The following is a 22,724-nucleotide window of genomic DNA, read 5'->3' as shown; positions in this document are numbered from 1 at the left end:
GGAGAAGGACTGGGGAGTGGCTGGCTAAAAGCCAGTTTTGCTGAAGTAAACCTGCCACAGGAACACTGACAAAGCCTGCTCGTAGCTGGATTTTTCCCCTTTTGATTTGCAGTTTCTTTCCACCGTTTTGCTTCACGTTTTGCTTTCAGGACTCGTTGTGGTGAGTGTTGTATCCCTGGTTCACACAATGACTCCAGCTGCTTCTTATTGGCATTGGCTGATCACGGTGCAAGCACGTGTGAAAGGAAACCTTTTCATACCACCTAGCATGTTGCCCTGAGCTCTGCAAGAAACGCAAATGCCAATAACTTGCAACGCATAGAGAAGAGAGCAGTCCCATAGTGACCTGCTTTCCTCCTCGAGTAGCTCTTGTGTTTCCCTTGTTTTCACGTGCAAGGTCTGCTGGTAATTGTTGAACGGTTACGTAGGTGTCAGAAGTCTCTGCTGTAGTTTGTTGTGCAGGTGATCGTGCCACTCGCAGCAAACAGTACAGCCCACGAATGTTTCTTGTCTTCGTCTCTCACGTAATTTGAAAGAGGGGGGCAGTGAATTCCTCTTAGTTTTCACCATGAGGTCATTTGTATCGTACAGAGGCACGTTACGTTTTCATAGCGCACCCTTCGTAGGCTATTTAAATGTTCCTGTTTGAAGAAAACCGTTCCCTTCAGGGGACTGTGAGGGTGTGTTGTTTGCTTCAGTCCAGCTTCCAGCACTTAGAGAAACTAAAACTTAACAGTATTCAGGTTGGTGGAAGCTTGACATTTCATTAATGCTAGTTTTTAGGAATTAATGGGGTGGGGAGTTGAGTCTGAACTGCAAGAAATGGCCACTTTTATTGTCTGGTTAAAAGAGCAATTCATGTACACGGGCAGTGCATGCACACAGCAGCCGAATTCATGTGAAAAGCAGTGTTCGCAGGACTGGGCTGGTGTGTGTATGTCCGAACATCACTTACCTTGTTAGAAGCAGCAGTTCGCTCTGCCGGTTTCAGATGTATTTGGTCATGTTAGTTTAACCCTTAGAGTCGTGTGTTTTCATGCTGGCAAACACTAAACGTTGACCAGATGTTTAGGACAAAAATCCAGACCTGAAGTTTCATTGTAGGGCTTATTTAATGTATTATACCAAACAAAAGCAAAACAAAAAAAAAAAACACTTCGGTTTCATTTTACAAAATAGGTTGGGAGATTTTTTTTTGTGTATTTATGTGCAATTTTTGTTGTGTCCAGTGAAAAGAATATTTTAAAGAAACTGTGTATAAAATTCTATTTTGTGTTAAAGAGGCGATTGTTTTTTCCTTTCTGGGGCATTTGTGTTGGAGGATGTGGGAGGAATCCAGCTGAGTGTTTTGTGCTTGCCGGTGTCTGTATACTGACCCCATTGTTACACCACCCTCCCTCAAACGATGCCGAGCACTGAGCAGCGTTTGAGGCTCAGCAGCCTCACAGGCTTGAAATCAAGTGGCACTGGCACTCAGGAGTCCCTGATGGCATTGAAACGATCAGGTCAAAGCGACTGGGATTTGATTCTTCCCCCTTGTGAAGGGGGGGAGCTTCAGTGGCCTGCTTAAAATAGATCAGAGACAATTTTTTACAGCACCAAGAACTCCTCTGTTGTGCTTGGTAGTGACACAACGGCAAATGGTATTTGTATCCTTTTGTAAGTGGTCCTTTTGAAAAAAATGTTTTAGAAACAGGACTTTTACGGTGAATTTGGACATTAAAAAACTCGTTTGTATAAATATTGTGATGTTTTACAAAGCAATCTAATTTTGTTATTTCTGAAAACAGTGTAAACGTGTAATTAATAGAGTAAAGGATTTTAAAGCTTCATCCCATGCTGTATGTCTGTAAATACATTCCATAATTTCTAAGTCTGTTAAGTATAAATATGTTTGAATATTGTACACTTTATTTTAAATTGCCTGTATTCTGCCAGTAGTGTGAACTTCTAGCACATTAATAATATAAAAGGAAACCATGGGTAATTTGAAATAAAGTTTTAAGACTTACATGAACTGCAGTATGTTTTCCTGATGTTCTGTTGTATGAATGAATGTCACATCCTGTGTGCCAGGTGTGTGTATTCACCCTCCAAATCATCAAGTTGTTTTTTTGTTTTTTTTTTAAAAACCTTCTCAAAGCGAGCAGTAAAATGTACCTTCAGGGCCTGGGCGGTTTGCTGCCAGTATTTGTGCTCTTTGCAGTTCTCATCTTCTGCTTGATTTTATCCTGTCTTGGTTCAGTCTGTAAAATGTGTCACTGTGCTTCATGCTTGTCCCCTCCCCTGTATCTGCAAGGTTTGTTCCTGTTAGCCAAAATATTCGCTCCTCTTTTCTTCAGCTCCCGTCCTGCCTTCTTCAGGGCTGCCCAGCTCTCTCCAGGTTTCATTTCTCCCCTAGCTTCTGTCTCCTGCCTTTCTTTCTCCACCATTCACCTCCTTGGAAACCAGTCTGTCCAAAGGGCTCCTGATCGCTGGGATTTCCTGCAGAAAACACCTCGGCTGTGTGCTGTGATCCTGTCTCTCCACAGCTGGAAAAAACGAGCAGTGCCATGTTGTGGGATGGTGCTCCCAGCTCCAGTCACTGAGGATGCTCAGCTTTATTCAGCAGCTGGACAGCCAAGCAGCAGGGACCAGCTCTGATTTCTGACCCAGCAAGGAGAGGCTCATACAGAGAGCAGTGGCTCTGAGAGCGGCCGATGCAGCGGAGGAGGCCCGGAGGAGCCAGATGGGTGGCAGCATGAGCGGAGTCTGCAGGCAGGAGGGGGCTGCTCTCACCTGGAAGGGGTAAGCTCACGTGGGTTAGGTCAGGATAAAAGCCTCTGCCCACCTCAGGGCAGCGTCACCCAGCAGCCAGGATGCTCGCCTTGGGACTCCGGGGATTTTGGTACCCCCGTCCTTATCAGAACAGCAAAGCCAGTCCCACTGTTTCTTTGATAAAGATATTTGCTAAATTATTTTTGAAAGAGTAGCCCTTCCCATTACACAAGGGTTCACAGCTGGCTAAGTTTGGAAGCGTGCTTTGCTGTGCCCAAGCAATTTGTGGTTTGGGGGTGTTGCTGCTTTTCTCTTCAAGACACTAGGTACTGAAACTGAAATTTTGAATTATTTCATGATCCAGTGCAGCGTGTAACTTGCTACTGGCTTGTTCACTGCAGCTCTGGGGCACCTGATGTACCCTGAGTGCAAGTGCTGTTACCCTGCCATCAGGAACTGGGGCTTGCTGCGGAGGCTGAGGAGGACTTACACAAATTCAGTTATATTTTGTTCTGTGCTGAAAAGCAAGCAAAGGCATAAGCATGAGCAAGGAGATTGAGAATTGGGAGCATCCGATGGCTCTGCAGTGCCCCCTGCAAGAAGGAGCCGTGGTACAGATGGGTGATGTCAGCCCAGGCTTAGCTCGCTCCTGCCAGCACGGGACTGGAATAACCCCTGGTGTTGCCTCCCCGTGGGGACCATGGAAAGCAAGTGAGCATTTTCATGGATTTGGTACGTGTTGGAATGGGAACGCATTTTGGTTTAAGCAGCAGTGCCCCCAGCAGCAATGCCAATATTTCTAACTGGAGTTTGTGTAGTGTCTGCAGTTTCAGCACTCCCTTGATAACCAGCTCAGCCTGATAGTCAGGCACCAGCCCCTTTCCTTCCCTTCAGACAGGGTTCTGAGCCAAAGGCTCTTTGCTCGTGATTTCAGTAATCCTGCTTGAACTTTAGAGCTTTTGGCACGGTTCAACCTGGACACAAGGATGTTTGGATGGGGCCAGCACAGCCTGGTCACAAAAAGCACAGATGGGGGATGAGTTTGTATGGTTTGAGCTCTCTTCCCTGTGCAGGAGTGTCAGAAAGCAGCCGGCTCAGCCATGGGTGAGTGACAGTGGTGTCGGGAGAAAGGGACAAAAAAAAACAACAAACCCAGAACTTTGCTCCCCACCAGCTTTGTTCCCTGCCTCACATCCCTGCATGGAGGTCGCAGTTGTGGTGGGTACGGCTGTGACAGAGCAGCTCCTCTGGGCGGTGCGGCCAGCTGTCTTTTTCCATTGTTGCTTCCCTCTGTAGGAGGGCACTGAGAGCTTTTCTGTCTCGGTGCTGACACTTTGCAGGGCTGTGGGAATGGAAACCTGCATGCTTCGCCTGCCCTCATGTTTACACTGCAAAGTGTCAGCAGTTTTCCCCTGGCCGACCTAATGCTGGCACTGACACCGGGGAGAGCGCTGCTTGAGCCCAGATGTGGGTGATGCCTTCCCTGCCTCGCTCAGAGCCACAGCAAACACCACCCCTTCCATGGCCAGTGCTGTGGGGGACTGCAAAGGAGGCTCTCTGTGCAGAGCACCTCGTCTGGTGAGTTCTGGAGCTGTTCATAGGATTGCATCCCACTAGCTTTAATGTTTCCATAAAGCTACTACTGGGGAAGAAGCATCTCTGCTGTACAAAGACAGCTTCAGGTCACTGGAGCTTCACCTTCACAAACCACGTTCTCCAGAATAGCCCAAGATCTATGATGTGCTTTATTTCGTCCTGATGGACACACAGAGAGCAGTGCCCTGCCCAGCAGCAGCCCCGGAGCGCGTCTGTGGCCGGGTTTCTTACTTATCATTTCTTTTTCTTTGCTCCAGGTTTTTCCTTTTTGTTTGTCTGCTTTGACAGCTGCTTCTCTCGATTCTTCTTGAGGTTCTGGTAGGGGCCAAGGTATCTGCGGACCATTGTACCTCTCCACCAGGCCTGCAGCTGGAAGTAGGAGAGAGAGGTCTTAGGGGAAATCCGGGTACAGTAAAATGAACAGAGCATCTCTCCTGCACTTCCCAGCTGCAGGGGGGAACCCCTGGCCCATGCAGCAGCAGCTGGGCCTCTGCTGATGACACTGAAGGCATCTGTGTATAAGCTGAGGGCAAGAGGAGGAGTAGGGGAACAGCCCCGTGACTCCCCTCTTGTATCACCCATGCAGTGGGGCTGCTGTGATGGGCACAGCCCCAGATCATGCGAGGAGGCTGGCTTTTCCCCTGTTGTTCCCTTCCTAATCATTCTGCAGCCAGCTGCTGGCTTTGTGTCTGCCCCAGTAGAAGGGGACAGCTTTAATCTGTCCCTTGCTTGTGCCACCCCGTACCAGGCAACTTTCTCAGGCCATTTTCTACCTGAACACAGCCTGTGGTGCAAATAATTAACTCCCAGCAGCTGATGGAGCAGCACTGCCTCAGTTTCGTTCCCCTTTACCTTCAGGATGCTCTTCAGTTCCAGGGCATCCCGCTCTAGTTTTCTTCTTTTAGCCTCCTTTTCTGCCCGATCAGCGATGATGGTTTCCTCAAACATCTGGCACTGCAAGGTAGCACAGGGGTAGTTCAGCAGCCACATGGAAAAAAAACAGCCAGGGACATCTCTGCTCCATGGCAGCCCACGGGTAATGTGTAAGCCTGGACCTTCCTCCCCCACCTCCTTTATTTGATCTTTTCCTGAATCCAGATGGCAAATGTTGCTCATTACCACCGCTCCTAAAGGCACTGAGAGCTGCTGCCAAAGTGAAACCGCTCGTGGCCTGGGTGTAATTAACCCCCCGATCCTGTGCTGTAACATGGCTGTCTGCTGGTGTCTCAGGCAACAGATGTCGGTAGGAAGGACCCGTGCTCCCCCAGGCTAGGCAGCAGATGATGAATTGAAAGGCTTGGGACACCCAGCTGACAGTACAGAGTGAAAAATGAGCCCACAAGCAGGGAAACATCTAACTCAAGCCCAGCATCTCAGGCCCAGTGACAATAAGGAATGATCACAAGTGAATTCCTTCTAGCGCCCTTTTTACCAGACACTTCATTTTGCCCTGTGCTGCCTGCTCTGATGCGCCTGTGTGTCTGTGATCAAAGCCCAGCAGTTAACCAAGAAACTGGTGTGGGGTAGGAATGATTTTAACTGGAATCGGTCTCCTGATAACAGAGCACTGCGCAGCTGTGAACACATCTCCAGGAGGGGAAGGAACTGCTTCTTTCAGGCTCAGCTTGTCATACCCACGCATCGCTAGAAGGAACGAGCTTGTTCTGGCTACGGCAGCAAACTAAGGTGAGGCATACTGACGGGATGGGGCAGTGCCTTTGCCCCTCACAAAGGCTATCAATAGTTTTCTAATTACCTGCTGGTATTTGAAAATAGCTCAGGGAAAACATCATCATCCTTCCTTGATGTCATGCGTTCCCAGGACCTGTGCTCATAACCCCATCCTACAGCTCTAGATTACTGATTTTTTTCCCGTGGTCCTTGTTCCTTATCTGAATGACAGTAGGAAAAAGCCAGGACGTGGTTTTGCATGGCTGAGCTGCTGCTGCCGCCTTACCTCACTGGCAAACCTCTGCAGCATTTCCAGGTTGTTTGCCTTTGATTCTTTTAGGGCTTCAAGTTCTGCGTCTTTAGCATCTGTGTCATTTTCATACTTGTCCACCCAGTATTCCAGCTTCTCTTCCACCTTCTGCAAGGGGACAGAGAGGTGCTCAGCGTGGTACAAGGAGCGTACAGGGGGTGCACTCCCTGGGGGACACCATGGAAGCCCCAGCACTGGCCTGGACGTTAAAAGAGACTGGCTCAGCCTTGCAGAGGTGCAAGAAGAATGGAGTAGCCCTGGGAGTTAGCTTTGTGCACAATCCTGGTGCAGTAAATGACAACCAGAAGCCATTCTTTGTGTGTGCACATAGGAAGGGGAGTTCAGGAAACACAGTGTCACAGTGAGAAACCTTTTATCCTCTGCATGACTGCCTAGCCCTTTCTGGATTAAACTCAGTGCACCCGGAGTAAGGTCCCATGGGTCAGCAGCTCACGCTTTTTCAGGTTGTGAACTTGGCTTTGTCGCACTCATTAATAGGAGGGCAGGTGTTTCTGAAACATCGTGCCAGATGATTTCCTCCCATTCATGAGTAACTTCTCCATAGCAACAGCCATGATTGCCTGCATGGAAAAATAGTCTGAGGAAAAGCATCAATCTCATTACAACCTCACAGCTGGACGCACGAGGGAAGTGGAGGGCACGGTCAGACTCTTCTCTGTGGGCCACCATAAAGCCACCAGCAGCTGCTGGCTGAGTACAGAGAGGCTTAGGATGTACGTAGGAAGTCCTCTCACTCTGAAACCTTGGTCAGACTATGGTCCTGGGATAGGGAGCTCATGCTTTAATTGCTCTGAAGATAGGGCACTTTTCTGCAGTCGTATTTTAAAAATGTGAGCCTTTTTTCTTAAATTTCACTCTGGCAGTGATGCTAGGTACCCTGCAGCAGTACAGGTTTTCTTCCAGCCATATGTGAGACATTTATGACGCTTACCAATGTTATTTGCTGTTATGAGCACTGCTGTTGATGACAGAAAATCTCTGAACCTTTGGATCAGCAGCACAGGGACATTCATGGTTGGTAGCTGCTCAGATCAGGTACAATAATCATGAGCCAGCAATTATCCAACCCCAATTCTTGCTCAGATTAAGAAAAGGCATAATTATTCTAGCAGCTTCTGTCATTTCTTTCACCCTCTGCAACACTCGGGTGTGTGATTTGTTGCCCTAACTTAGTGCAAGAGCACTCTTCACTGCGTTGTGGAATTCCCAGCTCCTGCCAAAGGTCTACACAAAATCCCTGATAGCTGAATACAGCTATCTGAGGGAGGGAAAATCTGTAACAATGGGATAAAAAATCCCAATCATATCAACTCTAATTTTAAGAAAATGTGTGCAATCTAGCAAATCACAAATCAGGGAGAGCCAGCTTAATTCCGACTTGAAGGGAAGCAGTAATTCAAACAGCAACAATCGTGATGGAGCAATAACTGCTTTTCTTTAGACACTAATCAGTGATGTAATAGTTATTGGTTGATATTTCAGGTACTAACATAAAAAGCCAAACACACCTTATAGTATTGCCTGAGGAAATTTTCAGTCTCCACGTGGACTCGAATCTCCTCATCAGTTTCCTTCTTCAAGTCCTGGGATTGATGCAACAGAAATGTGAGATGATGTTACTGCATCTGTGTGTGTACCTTTGCTGCTCAGAGCCCAGCTGGTGCACAAGCACATGGAGCTCTCTGTGCACTCCACACGCATTTTTGCCTTTTTCCCAGTGCCCAAACTGACCGAGGCAGAAGTTCACCCTGTGGCTACCTAACAGCTGTACCAGCATAACGTGCTGCGGGCAATGCTAGGAGTTTAAGCTGAAGTTGCTAAATAGCACTATAACTGTATGCAAGTGGAGCATGAACTTGCAGCATTAAAATGAATATGGGGAAATATATTTAAAATAAATCCATTTGACTTGAATCACCTTTAAAGGAACCAAATAAGTAAAGTACTTAGCCTTGTTTTACCTGTTTGAGGTCTGATCTAGAAAGCTTTGCGTCCACAGTCCACATGATAGTTCTGGTGGCAGACAACCACCTGTCATCATCTAAGTTCTCTGATCAAGCATTTCTCCAGGAAAGCCCCCAAGACAGCTACCTGTCCGTGCTGAGGCCAAACACTGGCCTTATTTTCATTCTTTCTTTCCTTTTTTTTCTTTCTTCCCTTCTTTTCTTTCTTTCTTTGGCTTTTTCAATAAAAAGTTCATTGTAAATCCCTCCCCTACAGATCTGAAAAAATGCTGCTTGTGCAGCTCACCATACTTCAGCTGCAATTCCAAGGGAGGGGGATGTTTATCGTTTTAGAGAAAAAGAGGATAATGTGGTGTAAAAATGGGGCACCAGACAAGCAGAAGCATCGCTAGAGTCCTAGGAGAAGATCCTTCTGAGACAAGAATTGTTCCCAGCACAGTGCTGAGTCCTCCTGTCCTGAACGACAGACAACCCGCTGAGCTGACTTTTTCCTCACAAGCTGCAGGTACTTTTCAGTAAGGGCTGTGGGGAAGAGCTTACCTCGATTTCCTTGTTCAGTCCATTTTCTGCATTGCTGCACTTCTTCTGGGTTTGGTGGACCTGGAGGTCTGTGTGTTTTTTTACGTAGCATTTCTCCATGTCTGTTTTGGCTTTCAACTCTTGCAACTCCTCTTTGAGGTAGAGAATTGTATTATCTCGGTTCTAGGGGGGGAGACAGAATAAGCAAAAAAGCAAGCCTGGAGACTGAAATCAGCTCTCTGTTTCTTAATCTCTCCACTCCCTGATAAATGCAAAAGAATCAAAGGCTGTAGGCTTCACACTTTCCCTGACTGTTGACCCATTTTAAACTGTGCTTCAAATGGAAGTTTGATTTACAACCCATACAAGAAGGCAATAAACTCATCAGTGAGGAGTGATAACCCCCGGAGAAGGCGGAGTGGTGAACAGAGTGGGACAAGAAACCAGGCCTGGTGGCCTTTGGTTCAGGAAGAGATTCAGACATGCTTATTATAAGCATGAAAATAGTCCACTAATTTCAACTGCTGAAGGTAGGCTTTGCTAACTACTTGGATTAGGCTGTCTCAGTGAGCGGGCATCTGTAACAAGAGGATGATACCTCAACCCCCTGTATGCCTAAGTCTGATTTCCTAAAGTACGCTCTATTCCTTGGATTTATTGATGGTTTTTGGTTTGCGATGTGATTTTTTTTGTTCCTAGTTATATAGCAACTGTAAAAATACAGCCCTATGAACAGGTGAAAATCTAATCTTGACTCGCTCATATGTTTAAACAGTTCTTTCTTGAAATCTTATCAAGAAAATGCTGCCCACTTTGTTAATAAAAGCACACACCCAGGGTAAGAAAGGAGTGCCAAGGAAAAGCTGGCGGTGAGCTCCCAGCCTCTCCCCACACCTTGTTTCACAGCGGAGCTGAGCTTTCCTGGGGGAGTTCTGTCTCCGGGACATTTACCCCCAAGCCAACGTGCCCCATTTGTCCAGCTTTTTGTGTGTGCTCAGGCAGCAAAGTGCAGTTGCTCGATCTGGGATTGTTCGTTTCCTTACTCCTTTTTAATGATTTTATTTGAATAGCAGATAAAAGCTCATCAATCAAGGGTTGGGACTTGGAAGAACCTCCCGTAAAATGAAAAACTCTAGACTGCATTGCGAGTTAAAAAGGTCATCAAAGTCCCCTGTGTAATTATGCAAGAGCAGCAGTCATGCCTCTGGGCTGGCTCCCAGTTGCTCCATTACAGCCTCTCTCTTTGCTCTCCTGCCATGCTGTGATGGGTTTGACATTCATCAGCCAAACCTTGCAGCTGAAGATGAAATACCGAAGTGTTGGCATTTAAATGGGTTGAAGCCCACGTATCTTGTCTCTGAAGCACCCTTGCATTCCTTAGCTGTGTAAACATGGAAAAATGCCACAGGAAGGAGCCAGCTCAATAGCGCTGCGTTTGAAAGCCTTCGCAGCGTGACTCATTTGGAAAGGTTTCCTTATAAGAAGAGTTTGGAACAGTTAAAAGAAAATCCTTCCCTCTGCACCCCTTGTCGGACATAGCTAGGAAGAGGAAAGTATATTTATAAGGCTCAGGACAATTAGGGCCTTGGTTGGTGCGGTTCTGTGGTTTTAAAAGTCATGCATTCAAAATTTGTGAAGGTTTCCAAGATCAGATATTTTTTTTAACAGCCGTATCATCATATGACTGCAGACAGCTACAGACACGACCTATTTATGCCCCATTAAGGTTTCTGGTAATGGCTTTTATTCTCCTTGATGTGAAATTCTGCTAGGCATTGGGAGTGGTTGTGTTCCTACTCAGTAGACGTGGGAGGTGACTACACCACTTTATCCTGAGGTTGTCTTGCTGTGTTGTGGTGGAAGCACGGCTAAATTGAGGGGCTGGCAGACAGAGCGGGGAGATGCTAATGAAAAACCCCAAGGTTTTGTGGCACTGAGGCTCTGCAAAACCAAGTGCTGCTGAAGTCAGGGTCTTGCTGCTATCTGCTAAGGATCTGGAAACAGGCCAGAAAAGAAGGGTTCAGCCTAGGTTACAAAGCATTCAGAGAGGTGGGGCAGAGCTTGAACACCACGCTATTTTCTTTTTTATTTTTATTTTGATAGGGGAAAAAGTGCTTTTGATTTCAGAGCCCCAGGCCTCAGCTGGGAGAGGGCCCCGCCTGCTCTGTTTGTTTTCTTGGCTGCACGGCATGTTTGTGGTTTGGATTTGGTGGTGTAAAACAGCTCTGATAGAAGCGGGGAGTCTGGGGGCTTGGTTACACAACCCGAAGCAGACGGGAAGTGAAATGCAAAACCCCGCTGGTGGTTTACAGTAATGCACTCACTTGGAGAGGGAAAGTCTGCTGCAGGCATGTGGGCAGCTACTGCAGCCCCGCTGGGGGGCCGGGAGCTGCAGAACCGGGGCGTTTTTGGTGTGACATCGCGGGCTGTGACTGCTGCTGCCACCCACAAGCCGTGGGCGCCACCTGTGGACCGTGCTGGTCCCTGAAGTTCAGAGGCAGGTACGGGGAAAACGAGTTAATATTTATTCATTCCGATTTATTCTAGCAAAGGGCTCAGCCAGGACACTGCGTGCTTTCACGGTTAATGCAGTAAACCTCTGGGCTGCTTATTTGGGATGACTTCAGCTTCGAATCTGCCAAACCAAAGATGCAAAATCATACATCATGCATCCAAAACTATCCCCAAACTGGCAGAGACCGAGATCAAAACCCAGGAAATACTTGTTAAGAGCCAGTCTGCTCTGCTAGCAGGTAAACAAGCTTTTTTTTTTTTTTTTTCTCTGATCTCTCAGCTCGCAGACATCAGCTCAGAGGGCTGTCTGCTGCTGTTCTCTGGTGCCATAGGATTCTGCCCCACAGATGCTGTTTGGCAGCAAAAGCAACTGCACTGGAGCTGGAAAGGGTATGCACGCTCATGTGTTTTCATTTACTTTGATTTATCTGCCTTGCAAGTGCCCCCTGCATCTCTCAGTTCTTCCGCAGCAATTAGCATTTACAGTCCCTTAAAATACAGCTGGTTACAGAAATAACAACCAGCAGCAAAGAGTCTGTGTGATTCCTACAGCCTCGGGGTAAACTCCCTGCTGCCAGCAGCTCAGCCGGTGCCCACCGTTTGGAGGGAGCAGGGGAGGGGGTGCTGTGCTGTGTGGGGGCAGCTAGTGAGCCTGCAGGGCGCCCCGCTGCCTGCCTCCTTGCTTCCACGCCGAGTGTGGATGAGCTCAAATCTTTCCACTGGCAGCTGCGATAGCTCAGCCTGCAAAGCCTGGAGTTATGCTTAGATCTACACACCTGCTGCAGCCTGGACTTGCATCCCCTGAAAACACACAGCTCTGTCCTAGCTGCCAGAATGTCCCTGTGCTGCACCCCCCCGAGGAATGCTTCAGCTGAAAGTACAGCAGGGCTGGAGGGTCACCCATTCTCCTGCCGTAAGGACTTCTGCTGCCCTCCGCTAGCTCACCTCAATACCAACAAGTGCTGTGCCGTGGCTGAGGGGCAGTTTGCTGGCAGAGGGACCAGACTTGTTGGCAGTGGCAACCTTGTCAAAGACCCTTCTCCCCCGTGGCACCACGTTTGGATCTAATGCACCAGCTCTGGCTCCTGCTGAGCTGCCTCGGGGGCTGTTCCAGCACTGGGATGAAGTAGCCCAGGGCCATCACAAACCTCTTGCCTTTCACTACAGTCATCTGGTACGTTTCTCCAGCACAAACATGCACCAGTTTAGGGGTATATGCAGTTAAGATATTCCCCCTGAACAGTTATTTGATGGATTTGTCTTCCTGGGGGAGGCTAAGGGAAGAAATGTGACAGATTTTAGTCACTGCTGAAAGCTCTACTGAGTGGCACACTGATACCGGAGCTGGTTGTCTTAACAGAGCTCAGAGAGAATAAAAAATAATGGACCTATTTGCACTGGCACCATGATGTAACATCTTGGTTTTCTGTCTAGTATGTAGCCTGAAATATTACTGTGTTATAAAATTATACCATAACTTGCATACATTTATGGCATTAATTTAACAAAAAAACTACAGGTCATAAAAAGTCTCTGTGAGAACAGCAATGTGGGAAGTTAAAAGTTTACATTCCCCCCCCCCCCGCCTTTTTTTTGTTAACCTGTATAAACTATATAATTTTATACAATATTAACTTGTTTCAAAATCTGTATGATGGCCATCTCTTGTCCAGGAGATCTGAGAAAGTGAGCGTTTTTCTGCAAGCTCGGAAATGAACACTGTAGCAGCAAACAGTACTCCTGCAGCCAAACTACAGGTATCAGTGATGTTCCTTTACGGAGGAACATCATAACAAAACAGTCGGGAATAAAAACAGACTGATCGTCTCAGCTCCTTTTGAGACACCAGTGGTTTCCAAAAGGAAAGAAAACGAAATGCGAGAACATTTAGCATTTGACTTGTGTTCTATTAGAAAGAAAAATGAGCAGAGCAGGCTAATACAGCATTAATTAGCATCTCATTAAGAACTAGTAAGACTGAAAATAAAAACATGCAAGCAACATGTGTGAATCAATGACCGTGTTTTTCTGGTTCCATGATTAGATTTGCTTGCTTTTGTTTTCTCATCCACTACACTGGAGACAGCCATGCAGGCTTTTGTCTACAGGTCTGTGTGTTATTATTGTTCAAAGTGCTCCAAAATCAGCAAGCTGTATTTTTGCTTCTAATTAGTTGGCAAGGTGACAAATCATGCAAGTGTCTGTAAAACTGCCGATGGGAAAATCCCATATTAAGCAAAAATAAATTATTCTCCCTCGGGAGACGGAGTGAGACACCATTATTTTTGGCACAGGAGGAAAGCAGTACTTGAAAGTAGTCTTGTCTTTGATTTGTTATCAAAGCTGAAACTATAAGGAAACCCAGAAAAGGATTTTTAGGCTGGAAACATGAAAACAAAATCCCAAATGAGTGCAGGTCCCACTTGATGAGGCAAAACGCAAGAACCCAATTAGCATAAGGTATTAAAAAAACACAGAGAAGGTCACCTCAGCATGGGAGCTACACACCTTCCGACGACTGCAAGAGCAAAGAGAGTTGCAAGGCAGGACAGAGAAATGCCAAGCCTGACTGCAGTGCCAGGACATTGCTGCTAGTGAGAGAAGGGATGATTACAGCCCATATACTGGTCCCAGGGAAGGTATTAAACCAGAGCTGGATACCTATGTCGTGTGCACAGACACTGAGGTTTGTGAAGCACTACACAGAAGGCAAAATACTTCATCATATTCATGAGCTTGGGGAGAGGGAGAAAAGAAGCTTCCCAGGAGCCATCAGAAGCTGAGTGAGACAGGACATTATGCAGAAACAAACAGACAAAATGTGGTGTTGTGAGCCTGACAAGCTATCCATCTTATTTCATTTAAGTGCCACACAGATGTCACGGGAATTTGGGTTATCCCACAGGGCCTAGAAATAGTCTCCCAACCCACTTCCAGTGGGAGTAAGTATATATTGAAATATACAGCTTCCCTTTTCAGTCCTGGGTCTGACCTTTACATCTTTTTAGATGTTAGATGTTTTAGATGTTTAGATGTTCAATTCTGTAAGGGAAAAAAAAATAAACTTAATTCTTCGTTTCTCCTTCACTTTCCACAACTATTCTTCCTTGTTTCTTTTTCCTAGCTTGCTAACTTTCCATTTCCTTCAATGACTTCTTTGTCCTCTGTGTTATGCCCACGTTTTTTTTCTAGTGTTCTTTTCATCTTGCTACACTTCCCAGTGCACCTTATGCATTTCCAGGATCTCTGCTAGTAGATTTCCCCTTGGTGTGATGCCCACTGTTAAGTAACCTCACCTGAAGTTCTGTTTCAGTTTCTTTCTTGACATCTTGCAGCTGTTTCTGGAGTGACTTTATCTCCTTCTTTCCTTCCTCCTCCCTGAAGGAAAATGGGAAAGTACAATTACTGGAATACATCAAGAAAGGCAGGAGTTGTGTACCTAGATAGGGGATTTCCTATCTCCTGATACATCGGTGCACCTAGCTGAACACTGCCCCACTTCACCTGCTAATTGGTGAGTTTGTTACAGCTGAACTAAAACCAGCATGCACAAAAGCTTGCCCTGCTTCTTCAGAACAGCAGATAGCCACTTTCTGTGGCTGGGTAGCAGAAAAGGCGTTTGTCTCTTCACTCCGAGTCTTAAGGAGGCAGCACATCTGCAAGTCAGAAGCAGTACAAGCCAGTGACTTGGTAAGTAAATCCTTAAAGAAAAGATGCATAGACTGAGCAAGGAGGATGGGAGAGAGAGGTAGAATGAACCAAAATCCTAGGGAACCACATCAAAACCTACAGAAGTATTTACCTGTTTAAAACAAAATGGATACAGTAATATTCTAGGTTTCATTACTATCTTATTTCACCCTGAGTGCTTTTCTAAGCTCTTATGCCTATCATTTGATGTAAAGCCAGTAACAAGAATTGCTGCCTGAGGCTTTGAACCCACTCCCAACCTTACATGCAAACACACATTTCATTTTCAGAGTCCTCAGCTGGGTGACTGTGATGCGCTGAAGCTCCTGATTAGGAGTTCCAGCCTTGCTGCAGACCGCTTTCAGACCAGTATATTGACACAAACCCAGGGAAGTTATAGTATATTGAAATACAGACCAAGTTAATTCCATGAAAAGAATATACAGTAGATCAGGCAGCACAGTGATTAGATATGGTTTATGGACTGGAATAAATGATTATGTCCTTTCCAGTTATGATTTGTCTGCCCCTTTCTTCTTTCCAGTATTGATCAGTGATTCCACAAGCAATTGCTGCTTTCATTTTTGCTTTCTGTCCCTTCCATGGATAAACAATAAATCCCTTGGTTTTAGACAGTGAAAGAGGTGGGTTTTGTGCTTGAAAGACAATTGCCTCTGCTGCCATCTGTGCTAGCCCCTTGCTGTCAGTGGTTAAAGGGAGCACATTAGCATATGGGTCAAAGCAGATCCTCCTGGGCATCATCTAACCTAAAGGCCGTGTGTTGCTGACCCTGGTTTGAGCAGATTATTTGCATCTCTGGCTTCCTCTGGAGACAGGGAGTTAAAGATCGGGGATCTCCTATATCACATTATGTTTTAATTGATTATGGAGCAGCATTTGCATTAATGCAGACACTGGTGTCCACTGTGGTCCAAGCTGAGGCAATTCCCTAATGTGATTAGTATCAGTACCATCAGTTATTTCTCTCTCAACGGGACAGAAGTGTAATTTGTAAAGCAGTCAGGATAATTTAAGCTGAAAAAGTGGCATCCTTTCTATATCTTGATTTAGTGTTTTTGTTTGTTTTTGTTTATTTCCTTTTTATAGCATCTGCTGAGGGGGAATGGGCTTTGGCTCTGAGCAGTGAAGCAGAAAAATACTGAAGTCAACTCTGACCTGATGAGGGTGTCATGAAACTTGTTCTTCTTTGCATTCTCTCTCCCATTAGCTTCTATTAGGCTGTTAAATGTTCCTGATTCCTGCATCTCTTTCATAGTTGCAGTAATTACATCGCTTGCATACTGCCTGCCAGGAAGAAAATGTATACAACAGTAATTTATAAGTGGAAGAGTGGGAACCCTGTATTTTTCCTTTTGAGAGAGACTGAGAATTTTAAAGCCCTGAGCATCCCCCACAGCCATTATATCTGTGCTTCACTCACCTGTCAGCCTGAATTTTTCTGAGAGTATCTGCAGGCAGAGCACTGTGTTTCATGGCCTTGTTGGAAATATGATGGGCTCTTTTCAGATCCACAGAATTCCCCAGCTGCTGCTTGTGCTCAGTGCTTTTCAGAGGCTTGGAGGTAACCGTTTCCCCACCCCCTTGCCTTGCAGATGTAAGCTCTTGATGGTCAATGTCCAGCTCCTTGTTGTCTCCAATTTCTTTCATTTCCTGGCTCTCAATCTAAAAGGGAGTACAAGAGACCTGCTTGCACATTGGGCAGTTGAAATAAATCCTCTGCAAATTTATGTGAGAGGAGCAACAATTAATAATAAACAAGAATGCAGATATACTAAGTAGACATTTGTCTGAGATGTTTTTAAAGACTTCCAGCAAGGGAGACTGTACAGTCTCCAGTCAGTCCCAGCATGTCACAGCTATCTGTACTGTAAGGAAGATTTTTCTGAAAATCCTTGTCTGCAGTTGAACCTCTGACTTCTTGTCCTAGTATCTGTAGACACAGAGAAAGAAATATTCCTTCCTTCTTTGCAGCAGCTTTTATGTATGGGAAGCTTGGTAGTCTGTTTCCCCTCAGCCTTCTTTCCATCCATTTCCCCTTTTATGTCACCAGGACCTTTGCCTACAATATTTTTGTTAGAACAAGAGCTGCAATGCATGGAAATAAATGATAGGCATCAGCTATCTGCTTAGCTGCTGCTTGTGAGAGTGACAGCAGAAGAGGTATAACATGAATTCAGAGAGGAAATACAAAATACTAGCAGCAATCTTTTATGGGAAGATATCTTCCAACTGTGTACAATTTTACAAGCAAAAAAAGCCCTGAAAAAAAAAAAAAGCACACTATAAAATCAACTGAGGCCTTGCTTCTAGGAATTTCCCTGCTTAATGTGCTGTGGGTAAGAATGCAGGTGTATACACTGGGGCATTAAAAGAGAAAATTTTCTTGCTCACCTACAGACATCTCAGAGTTTGCATGTCATCTTAGCCTGTGGCTAAGCACCACAGTTTATAGCAGTACCACTGAAGCCAAATAATGCAGTCATTTCCAGCCCTAATCCTAGTCCAGAGCTGCCTACTCTCCACTCTGGCTGCTTAGTGAAATGGAAAAGAGAACTCACTGAGCTGAAACATTTTCCAGCAAAGAAGGGGAAAAAAATATATTTTTAACAGCACCAGTTCTCAGTCCAGATCACTTCACAACCACAAAAATCTTTGTGCCAACACAGCACCAAGGGCAGAGTGAAAACAAGCGGTCAGAGCAGCCATGGTGCATGCTAGCAGTAATTCCAAGAAGCTCCTGGCACAGCAAGGCTCCGATCATGTTCTGTGATCCTACTGCAGGCAGTGGGGGCAGCGAGAAGGGCACTGCACAAGGCTGCTTCGTCCTGAATACACATACAGCTCATGAGGAGATGAACCAGCCTCTGGAAGTGCCCAACTCACCACTGACTACAGAAGGAGTCTAGCTGGCTACATACTTACTTTTTGGACAGTTGAATTTACATTAAATGAATGCCATGCAAAGTATGTACAGAGCAATGGAAATTACACGGTTAATTAGTAAAAAAAAAAAAGTTTGAAATAGTTTTCAGTGAAGGCTGTACTTCAGAAATAGCTAATTTAGGCAAACAAACTTTTAATATGATGTAGATTTTATGAATGCTATGATAGATGTTTATAATGTCTGGGAAAGTTCAAGACAGGCTATAACTGGGTTGTCTGTAAACAGTAGGGAATTAAGCACTAATAATTACCAAATAACTACGGAAGAGCAAGGAGTTTGTAAACTGCATGTGGTGCCATCAGTGTACTCTCCTACCTGTTTACCTTTTGCTAGCCTTTTGCTCCAAAGTCAGCAAATAGAAAGGCTGCCTTCTTCTGGGGTATGCACTGCATGAAGCGATTCACAGAGTCGCTGATATAGAAAATCAGTGAGGTGCTGACCAACACCGTGACTAACCCTGTCAAAAATGTCATCAACTGAAATGTAGACTGTCAATCTATGAAATGTCAATCTACTAAAATGTCATTGATCTGTTTGACTGACAGAGCTCCAGTAGCATGCAAGGTGCTTTGCAAGAAAAGGTCTACAAATACAGTGATAACAGACAAAGGTAAACTGAGAACAGGGAGAAACAGTGAATTAAAGAGCACTAGATTCAGCAGGTAGCTTCCCTTAGGTCATCATCTTGTTTCTAAATTGTTTCCTCCTCGATTTGTTTTGGAATCTTTAGCAATACAACTGAGGTTTACAGTCTGTGGGAAAACTGTGTTTTAAGAAATCACTTGGTAAAAATGAGCCTCGGTGCTTGGAGAGAAAAAATAAGGCATTTTCTCTATAATTTAAATGTAACTTAAGTATGTCTATGAACCTCTGAAGGAGGTGAAGGAGAGCAACTCCTGCCATCCTTGAGACATGCTCTGTCTGTGTGTTCTTGCTGCCGGCTCATCAGAGGTTTCACACCCAGATCCGTGAGGGAGAAGCATCCTCTGGAAACAGGAGAGCCTGGCTCACCGTACTCTTGGAAGGGGAGGAGTGCCCTCTATTGCACAGTCTAAGCGTTGTTTATGCCCTGAAATTCACTGTAACATATTAAAAGACTTTCCTCCCCAGCAACAAACCTCTGCCTGAGCATTATGGCTTCTTTTTCTTCTTCGCGCCTCTGCCCAAATCCACTTAACTATGATGCCTCTTAGAAATCAACTAATTAATAATGGTCATTAAGAATGGGGAGTTACTAATACATTTTGAAGTGGAATCTTTCTTAATTCATTGTCTGTGGGGACTAGAGGAGGATTAGCATGCACTTAGAGTAACAGAATTACTCTGGTTTGGGGTACTTTCCAAGTTCTTTTATTTGTATTTTTAAAATGGCCGTGTATCTATAATCTTTTATAATCTATATATCTTTTTCACTAATCCTTTGCTTGTCATCTAACCACTGAGATGTTACAAGCCCAGGAACCTCATCTTGGGTCAGTGGGGTTCTTTGTACAGTCTTGACAAAGGCGTCTCAGTGATGCTGCAGTGTAAATACATGTATTAAAACATCATCTGTGCATTTTTATTGTTTCTTCACCAAAGGGTCATAGAATGCTTTGCAGAAAAAAAATAAATAAATCCTGAGCTGATTTTTAAAGAGTACTGATAGAAGATATAAACGACAAGGAGAAAAATTAGAGGTACTTTTTAAAGAGAGAGGACAAGAGGCACATACGCAGCTGATGTCTGTCTTGCCCTCATATGGAACCGGCATGATACATCCAAGGATTGAGAGCTGATCAACGCAATTCTCCAGCACAGCAGTAAACAGCAGAGCTTCCAGCCGAGTGAATTTTTCCATGTCTTTAGTCTCTGTGTTCTTGCTAAGAGGAACAAAGACGAGATGCCAATGAGAATTACCCTATCATGTTAGTAACTGTAATATAAACTAAGGTAGACCTGAAATAGCCTTACTTGCAGCCTTTTATACACTTCCCTAGCTTTGTTTATAGACTTTCAAACACTGTTTATAAGAGGAGCTGTGCTCTGCTAATGGCTGCATTCAAGGAATGTTTAGCTTTCACAGAACAAAGCAGGTCCTGGTCCCTCCTAGAGCAGATCTGGGTAGACAAGATGAGAAGGGAATAAACACGGATTGCTCAAATGGGGTGAGGTGGCCTCACCAGTCAGTCCGAGGGGGAGAAGTGCTTCATGCTGGACTTTGTACCTTGGGAAACAACCGAACGAAGGTGCCTTTGTAAAAGGAAAAAAAAAATCCACACCTCTTATAAAATCTCAGTTGGTGGACATTCCTGTTCTAATTACTCTTTATTATTACTGTGTAGCCTTATCATTTTTATGATCCCAAGCTCCTCGGGAGGAATCGTTACCACCTCAAGACTTTGAAAGTCAAACCAGAACCAATATCCGGACTAAGTAAACTATCTTTAATGCTCTGTGTTCGATTTTGTTTGTTTTATTTTAATTGCTTTTCAAATGTGAAACAGACCTGCATCCCTTCTGCATTTACAATATTCCATCTGCCTTGCTTGCAGATGGAATATTGTGACAGTGCATTTAGAGCACGGTAGAAATTCACCGTTAAACCAAGTGAGATTGGTCCTTTTAGAAAAATGCATAAGAAAACATGCATACAAAATAGAGAAATTATCAGAGGCTTTTAATGAGTTTTGGTAAGCTATTAGACAATCCCTCTGCTCCTAAAACAGGTATTTCTGGTAGAGCACCTAGCACAGGGGGAGCCTGAGATGTCTGAGATCCTGCATGTCATCGCAATGGAAGCATCGACATCTACTAACAACATGTTCGTTTGGCTGCTGTTCCTACGACTGGGTTTCTGCCGTCTGTAAAACCCTTGCATAAACACACTCCAGGCCTGCAGAATATTACAGCCCAATCTGTAAGCAAACCATGGAAATGCATCAGACAATGCCTGTTAAGCTGACTAACGGGATAAAACATGTCTGTAGTCTACTAAAAACCAAAAAGGTTTAGATGCAGACATGCCCTGGATCACTGGGAATCAGTGATTTTTCATAAGCAACTTTACAAGTGTTTAAAAAATAGGCATATTTGCTGTGCGAGTTTAGAAACCGTTACCATTTGTCTTTCTATCTCTTTGTTGTTTCTCTTGAAGAAAATATAGTAATTTACAACTACAGCATGAAATTAATGTCACTGAAGTGGAATATATGGTCACTTTTTAGTTAAGGTCTATGAGATGTCTGTTAGTATCATAACAGAACAAAATAAAAGCGTAGATTTTATGTATTTGTTTCCAGCTAACAGGCACTAATAAAATCGTTTTTTAAATTTCTCATACATTTTTATCTTTTTAAGAAATCTATTATCTACATTTTGAGGTTAAATAACATGCGAATAATCTACTTCATATGGAGTCATAGTGCTAAAAATATGGAGAAAAAAGCGTTGTTGTGAGAGAGCTTTCACCGATGACTATGACAGCATTCTTCAAAGTAGAAATAATGCTTGCAGCTCTCACAGGAAAAAGTGACTTAGCTGGAAGTAAAGGAGGATGGAATGCTTTTCCCCTATTGCATGAACAACTTCCGTCCAGCAGAGAGTTAACTCAAGCTGTTAATGTGTGTTAAGAAAACTTCACAGCAGGAATGTTTCTCTAAAACTTGCTGGTTTGCTCCTACTACATAACTCCTCTTACAGCTGCTCTAACAGGCATATACTCACTCAGCAAATGCTTGTGCCAAACCAGTAAGCTCTGCCTGGGCTTATGTTGACTTGGAAGTGGGAAGGAACCCACTGTCTGGGGCATTTAGAAATGCTACAAGCAGCGAGGTGCTCTCACCGGATTTTAGTATTAACGCAGTGCCCGCAGACCATCCTGATATTGACATTGACCTTAATCGCTGAGCTTTGCTGAACTCCTTCGCTAAGCTCTATTAATAAAAAGAGAGGTATGTGAGGGATTCAGCTTCCCCCAAGAGCTTAGGCTGACATTCTTTCTCTGCTGATCTAAAGGGAAAGAAAAACATATCAAGACATAATTTTTAAAACAACTGGATAAAAGGTCTTGCCTTGTTCCTCTGGGGATTGCAACTCCCTCTGCTGTGTGAGATTCGTGGAGGCACATTTCTCCCATCCTCCCTGACAAACTGAAATGGCTTCAAGGGCAGCATTTTTTTTTTTTTTTTTTTGCAGCATTTCTTTTAGTTATTTAAGAATATACTAACAAACGCCAATGAGAAAATTCAAAGCTGAGAATGTCACATCTCCGTCAGCTCAGTTTTGAAAATAAATAAATAAATAAATAAATAAAATTCTGAATCCCCACAGTGGCAGCAGCTGGGCCTTAAATCAGGAATATCTGAGCGGCGGGCGCTCCTCACTGGTACCTGAGCGAACTTTGCTTTATTTCTTCCTCAAAACAGAAGCTAACAGAATAATTCGGAGAATTCACAATCCTCCATCCCTCCTCCACTCCGATCTGTAAGAAAAAGCCTTTTTATATTTTATCCCCGCTTCCACACACACAAACCCCGCTCCCCCCCCCGCCCGGCCCAGGCCCAGGCCCGGCGCTCACCGGGCCCCGCGGCCCCGTTTCCATGGCAACCGCCCGGCTCCGGGGGCCTTGCGGGGCTGCCCGCAGGAGTGCCTGAACAACGGTTATAGCGACTCCCCTCCGTTAATCCCCCCCAATAAAATAAAGCGGACGCCAAACCAGACACACGGAGACCCGGTT

The 22,724-nt window shown here is 44.9% G+C and overlaps 2 protein-coding genes across 4 annotated transcripts in view; one reads left to right on the top strand and one right to left on the bottom strand.

The window, feature by feature from the left end:
• The window catches only part of RPL35A (ribosomal protein L35a), a 50,149-nt gene that overhangs the window by 24,016 nt on the left and 3,409 nt on the right, over nt 1–22,724 (top strand). The gene's annotated exons all lie outside the window — the stretch shown is intronic.
• On the bottom strand, nt 1,213–22,669 carry IQCG (IQ motif containing G). Of its 3 annotated transcripts, XM_068692648.1 has the most exons (11): nt 22,566–22,648; nt 22,378–22,469; nt 19,722–19,869; nt 16,484–16,725; nt 16,219–16,347; nt 14,649–14,730; nt 8,860–9,021; nt 7,864–7,938; nt 6,311–6,442; nt 5,206–5,307; nt 1,213–4,722 (listed from the first exon to the last, which is right to left on the bottom strand). In XM_068692648.1, exons 1-11 carry the CDS (start codon nt 22,587–22,589, stop codon nt 4,588–4,590), a joined length of 1,323 nt encoding a protein of 440 aa, XP_068548749.1. In that variant the 5' UTR covers nt 22,590–22,648; the 3' UTR covers nt 1,213–4,587. The 3 variants fall into 3 exon arrangements, with proteins under 3 accessions (XP_068548749.1, XP_068548751.1, XP_068548750.1); XM_068692650.1 differs by lacking the exon at nt 22,378–22,469 and having other exon boundaries at nt 22,566–22,669; XM_068692649.1 differs by lacking the exon at nt 22,378–22,469 and having other exon boundaries at nt 19,722–19,865.

Source organism: Anas acuta, chromosome 9 (genome assembly GCF_963932015.1).
Source record: "Anas acuta chromosome 9, bAnaAcu1.1, whole genome shotgun sequence".
Classification (NCBI taxonomy): domain Eukaryota; kingdom Metazoa; phylum Chordata; class Aves; order Anseriformes; family Anatidae; genus Anas; species Anas acuta.
The sequence above is the reverse complement of the archived record's forward strand: the minus strand, read 5'-3'. Positions and strand labels throughout refer to the sequence as shown.

What these genes read in the sequence shown, in the direction of transcription:
- IQCG (XM_068692648.1), bottom strand. Translation starts at nt 22,589, where the DNA reads ATGGAAACGGGGCCGCGGGGCCCG. An exon ending in AAACTGAAACAGAACTTCAG is followed by an intron (nt 9,022 to 14,648) that starts GTGAGGTTACTT and finishes CTCCCCCCCTAG; the next exon opens with AACCGAGATAATACAATTCT. An exon ending in TGCAGAGGTTTGCCAGTGAG is followed by an intron (nt 5,308 to 6,310) that starts GTAAGGCGGCAG and finishes GCTACCTTGCAG; the next exon opens with TGCCAGATGTTTGAGGAAAC.